The 6,644-nt window shown below is 32.1% G+C and overlaps 1 protein-coding gene across 1 annotated transcript; it reads left to right on the plus strand.

Annotated features, from left to right (window-relative positions):
• Positions 1-1,474: 1,474 nt before the first annotated feature.
• hb (zinc finger protein hunchback) lies at positions 1,475-6,443 on the plus strand. The gene is made up of 2 exons (XM_076400382.1): positions 1,475-1,885; positions 3,875-6,443. Exons 1-2 carry the CDS (start codon positions 1,751-1,753, stop codon positions 5,252-5,254), a joined length of 1,515 nt encoding a protein of 504 aa, XP_076256497.1. The 5' UTR covers positions 1,475-1,750; the 3' UTR covers positions 5,255-6,443.
• Positions 6,444-6,644: the final 201 nt, after the last annotated feature.

The raw sequence follows: 6,644 nt of genomic DNA on the forward strand, positions 1-6,644 counted from the left end.
TTTATTTAATAGTTCTATTTAGAATTATAGTTCAATTATAGAATTATAGAATAATAGTTCTATTAGAAATAGTAATTTCGCACTATATATTTTAATAAAACAGGGAAATTGGTATTGATATTTTATAACCGAATTTATAATGTATCCCGGAATATACATATTTTTAAAATAACATCAGAAAGTTCTTTTCACTAGCGATTTTAAACACTACAAACATTAATTACTTTTTCGCAAATGCGGAATTGTGCTACGAATAATTAATAGTCGTTGTTTAATATATTTTTCCACAATTTATTTGGATTTACGAAATTTAGTAAATAAAAAATAATTTGTAAAAAACTATAAATGTACTTGTAAAAAATAAATATATTAAAATTATTAAACATTTCTCGAGTATTTATCCATCGACAATATAAACCCTTGTTTAATGAACGTAAATCATTACACGGAAAATGTCACAGCTTATATATTACTTTATTGAAAAGTATTTCATTCCGTACTATTTATTTCACTAAGACAGGAATATTAAAATTTATATTTTTTAAACGAATTAATATTTCCCAGAATATCAACATTTTTAAAACATTAACAAAAAATTCCTTGCCCTTGTTATTTAGAAAACTCTAAGAACATTAATTACTTATTGTTTAATATTATATATACTATATTAGTCATTGTTTAATATATTTTTGACCAATAATTTGGGTTTCCGATATTTAGTAAATAAAAATTAACTTGTGGAGAACTGTAGTAAATGAATTAGTATAACGGTAAAATTCTCTACTATTTATCCATCCTCAATATAAACCCTCATTAATAAACATAAATCACTAACCCGAAAATGTTTTAGCTTACATATTACTTTATTTAATAGTTCTATTTAGAATTATAGTTCAATTATAGAATTATAGCACTATATATTTTAATAAAACAGGGAAATTGGTATTGATATTTTATAACCGAATTTATAATGTGTCCCGGAATATACATATTTTTAAAATATCATCGGAAAGTTCTTTGCACTAGCGATTTTAAACACTACAAACATTAATTACTTTTTCGCAAATGCGGAATTGTGTTACGAATAATTAATAGTCGTTGTTTAATATATTTTTCCACAATTTATTTGGATTTACGAAATTTAGTAAATAAAAAATAATTTGTAAAAAACTATAAATGTACTTGTAAAAAATAAATATATTAAAATTATTAAACATTTCTCGAGTATTTTTCCATAAACAATACAAACCCTTATTTAATGAACATAAATCATTAACCGTACAATGTTTCAGCTTAGATATTACTTTATTATCATTTTGTTAGTGTTCCAAAAAAACCCGGTGGACATTTTGATAGGGCATCTAGCTAATAGTAGAGTAGCAGCGCACCCTTGCGGCGGGGCGCGAGGAAGGCGGGGCTTAAGCAAGGAGGTGGGAGTTAGCTCACCTCTATAGCCAAGGGACCGTCTCAAACAGAATCAGTTTCAGACTCGTTTCCGTTCGGGACAGTTGAGAAACGCAAGCATAAGCGAAGATAATATTATTATTATTTTTATGTTCGCGCACTCTGAATCGTGGGCACGACTGTTATTGTGTGACGTACTCTGCATTCATTCGGTTGGGATTACGCGTTACGTATATCACGCCGAGCTGTTGTCATTCATCAATAATAATAGTTTTGTCGATCGTATAGATCGGTGATTCGCTATTATTATTATTTCGAGACATTCATAATAGTGAATCTTGTGAAAATGACGAGTGGAAAAAGGGCAGCATCGCCCTCACCATCCGACGTACAAACGGTCGCCAAACACCAACGAAAACAGGCAAATCCCATGCCCAGTTCCTCGCCAGATGTCCCGTGGCAGTTTCACCCTACAGCAATAGTAAGTATCTAGCCCCGTTATTGCATGCAACAATCATAGAAATGTCTTAATAGATCTAAATAAAATCTAAACTTAATTCCCATAACACAACTATATTCACTACCAACATTTAGTAGTAGTATTAATTAATATACGATAGTATTCGTCGTCGTAATTAATAACAAATAATTATAAATAAAAGATATTACGTCATCATAACTCGTTTAAAAAGAAACAGGAACGTCACATCAAAAAATCCCAAATTCATTAATTTGTCATCAATTCCAGCGGAAATGATTTTGCCGCAAATATTTATGAAAAAAAAATTCTTTTTAATATCGCGGAATTTCCATCAGGTTTCGCCGCGTTTAAAAAATAGATTTACGCTTAAAAAACATGATTCATGATTATTCAGAAATCTATGCAACGGCAAGGAAACAAATAGGTCGAAGTTCCACCGGCATTGAATCATCCGTATCGATCCGACGGTACTGATCCATCCTCAGATCGTTTGTTCAAACAATATTAACAATTAGCATTGTTAACGAAGTTCCGAAATCAGTATTTTTACGTGCTTGATTCCTCTAAAAATTACTCTTATACATTGCTGAGCTTAACATTCGATCCGAAATTGTTATTTTTAGTTTCAGAAATTTCCGTTGCCTTGATTTTTGTAACTTGTTATTTTTTGTGTGTGTTTTGTTATTCTCCTAAAAAATTATGACTCATAGAAAATGTTGAGAAACAAGATTGGGAAATACTGATAGTCTATTTTTCTAGCACAAAAAATAAACACACACTAGTTTCGTAATATCATCGATGGCATTACAAACAGCAAATATGTTTTTCAGTAAAAAATAAAATAGAGTAAGATCGTCGTCGATTTAATTGATATTTTTGAAAAAAGTGAATGGGAATGTCGAAAGTTTCCTTTTTATTTTAGGTATTTTTTAGAGTGGAATAAAAAACAGATTATTTCAATTTTTATTAATGTTTATAGAATATATTGGTAATTTTTGTTATTCATTATATTACTTTAAATTAACACAAACTGTGTAATGTAACACGTACTCTATGTCATAAGAGGGATAAATCACCTGTAAGGCGAAATGAATATATTATGAGATTTTTTAGATTATAAATGAGTGCACTTTTTTCCAAGCATTAATTTTTTTTAAGTAAACAATAATAAACATAAAGGGGTATTCTAGTCTGGAGGCATGTAGTTTTTTACAAATTAATTTTTATTTACTAATTTTCCGACATGTTAATAAAAACCTAACAAAACACCAATCCAGTATAAAAACATAAGCGTTTTTTAGGCTTTTATGCGAAATTGTATCAATTTCAGACAATATACTCGTGAGTAACTGATTTAGGTACCTTGTATAAACTTTTAATTTAAACCAAAATACTTGAATTTGCTAACGAGCTTTACATAAAGTAAAAAATTTGTTATATAAATATATAATTTACTCACTACTCTACAGAACCTATTATGCAAAATTAACTAAATCAAACGTATTCTAGTCTGGAGGCATATATATATATATATATATATATATATATATATATATATATATATATATATATATATATATATATATATATATATATATATATATTTAAAAAAAAGACACAATATTTTTATTAGATATGAAAATAACTAGTTTTTGAAAAATCTTTATTAGGAAATATTCTTAGAGGATTAGTCTTAGAAAATGAAACCATAAGCTTTTTTTTAAATTTTTATATTAGAATACTCCCTTAAAGTAATGTGCTGATTCAGTTACCGAACCGAAATATGTACAAATAAACATGTTTTCCTTACGGTTTCTAATTTTATCTCATTGGTTTGGTGGTGTACATTACGCAAATCGGTCTTTTAATTTTTAAACAATTGATTTAGTGGCGTAAACACTGGTTTTTTATTACTCAACTGCGTTAAAATTAATTGCGACTTTTTACTGCTTCTAAACATAAATATTTATTCGTTTCTTTGTTTTACAGAAACAGGAACCGGTCGATGATACAAGAAACGATTCGGGTGTCACATCGGGAAGCGATTGCCCGTCAGCGTCGCCCGGCAGCGATCGCTGCGATAACAACCCGTTCAACACGCCACCCCAAGACCCCATCTCCAGAAATTCTGGAGAACATTGCCAAAGAGCGAGAAACCGTTACAACCCGTGGTACGGTCCGAATTTCTCTACGCCATCAACTTCCAGAGGGGTTGGAAATACTCAGAGGCCCCCCAGTACTGAGAACAAAGGTCCAGCTATGGATGATAACAGTCTCGATTATGCAGATATAAGCGTACCGAAGATTAATTCACACGGGAAAATGAAGGTCCATCGTTGCAAGCAGTGTGAATTCGTCGCATACACGAAGCTTGATTTCTGGAAACATTCCAGTGTACATATAAGAGAAGAGAAGGCACTCAAGTGCCCCAAGTGTCCATTTGTAACGGAGTTTAAACATCACCTCGAATACCACATCATGAACCACCAAGGAGCCAAACCGTACAAATGTAAATTGTGTAGCTACTCCTGCGTAAATAATTCTATGTTGCGGTCTCATATGAAGTCGCACTCGAAGATTTACCAATACAGATGTATGGATTGCCTCTACGAGACGAAATATGTACACTCGCTCAAGCTACATCTAAGAAAGTACGGTCATAATCCGGCAATAGTGCTTAATCCGGACGGTACACCGAATCCTGATCCTGTAATCGATGTCTATGGCTCAAGACGAGGACCAAAAACGAAAAAGGTCGCCAGTCGTTCATCAGGTTCCTCCAAATCTACATCGCCGGAAATGGAACAGGCCCCTCTAACGTTCAACCCTTTCATCCTAGGCCAGATAACTCCTTTTACGTTATCAATGGTTCCTGGATTAGCCAACGCGTTCCCGAATCCGGAGATGTTCCAGAATTTCCAGATGGTCCAGGACAGACTGCAACAAATCACACAACCACCCCAGGAAGAGACCAGGACCGACGGTGGCGCTCTTGATCTTAGCAAGCCACCAAGCAGATCGTCTGAAGTCGATGGCGAAGAAGAAGAACCGATGAGGACCGCTTTTTCAAACGTTGAGGTGGTCGAAAACAGGCTCAGCCCCACCGGTAGTAACGCCAACGAAACACCGGTGAGTAACGAAATACCGGCGAATAACGAAGCGCTAAACTTCACCCACGGTCAAAACTCCAACAGTGCCAAATACGGTTTTAATTGCGAATATTGTGGAATAGGTTTCAACGAGGAGGTTATGTTCCGTATTCACATGGGGTACCATGGGTTCGGAAATCCCTTTACCTGTAATATGTGTGGTGTTGAGTGCGGTAATAGCGTCAATTTCTTCCTACATATTGCCAGAACCTCTCACTAATCGCGGACTATTAAACATTTATGTGTAAAAACCGTGTTTACTTAGAAAGAATTTCTTAGAGCTTTCGTCTTACAAATAGTTTCATTTTTATTTATTTATAAAAGACACTCTTAGATAAAGAATTAGTGATTTTCGAAACTAGTCAACGCAGTGCAATGAATTGTGCCAATCTAAGACTCGAGATTTTACGACTGAAACATTTCCCACTACTATGTCTACTAGGCTGGCTACAATCCGCCACTGATTAACAGTTAATTCTGGCCAATGTGTACTAAAACTAAGCCAAAGTATGCCGAAATTATATCGGAAAAATCCTTATCGTGACAATTGTCAATAGTTTCCCTCAAATGCTCTTTCAGTTTACGATTTGTCCATATGATGTATATAAAAATGTAAATAATAATTAAGCAAATCATATTTAACGTTTTGTACAGTTTACAAATAGTAGATATATCTCTCTCCGGAAGTAGATGTTAGGTTTTATTGTTCACATATCTTACCGATTTCGTAATGACTGATTTTCTGAGTTAAGACAACTCCCAATTCCACATGGAAACGATGTATATACTTTGTAAATATATTTTTGAGTACAAATTATTATTTGATCTCCTACTGAATGGTATTTAAGTTATTTTCAATGATGAATTACGTTTTTTTTTCTTTTTTTTATATTGTGTAGATGTTTTATTAGATGTTGTGTTAGAATTTTAAGGTATTTAGATGATAGGATCTGTGACGATTCCATAACTTCCCTAGAAAGTCATTTAATAGGGAAATTACGGATGATTATTTATGTATACAAATGTAACTTGAAAAATATTTAATAACTTAATATAATGTGTTTTCGGCCAACTGATCATCGTTTTACAAAGTGTTTTTCGCGAAACACTGAAAAAAATGTTAATCCGTTAACATTTTCTTCAGCTAATAACATATATTAAGCGAAGAACACTTTGATAAGCGAAACAGGAATATTATAGTTCGAATTATAGTATGTATTTTTGTACTTGACCAAAGACTGATCGATATATTTGCGGTTTAATTCTGTAGACTTTCACGAGCAATCTAATCAAAAATTGTTCTCACCCTGTTCATATAATTTGTGTTGTATTTTCTACCTAAATTTAGTCATGAAAACTTTTAATAAATATACTTTTAGAAATTATAAATAAAAATAAATAAAACATAACATTGTTATTTCAATTCCCCTATCCTATTGATCGCTTACATTTATTAATTAAATTTTCCAGTTTCAACGGTCGTAATAAAATTGAAAGATTTACGGATTTAATTTGGAAAAATTGTGTTAATTTTTCCAGTTTCTTTACTAGGTGCTCTATGAAGTAAAGAATTGATAAAAATGGCTTCATCTCTATACGGCCTTACTACA

Source organism: Rhynchophorus ferrugineus, unplaced genomic scaffold (assembly GCF_030347505.1).
Source record: "Rhynchophorus ferrugineus isolate W39M unplaced genomic scaffold, kcgeb_rfMv2 rfM3, whole genome shotgun sequence".
NCBI lineage: Eukaryota > Metazoa > Arthropoda > Insecta > Coleoptera > Curculionidae > Rhynchophorus > Rhynchophorus ferrugineus.

Coding starts and splice junctions, on each gene's coding strand:
- hb (XM_076400382.1), top strand. CDS start 1,751: ATGACGAGTGGAAAAAGGGCAGCATCGCCCTCACCATCCGACGTACAA. Junction 1,886..3,874: donor AGTTTCACCCTACAGCAATA/GTAAGTATCTAG, acceptor TTTGTTTTACAG/AAACAGGAACCGGTCGATGA.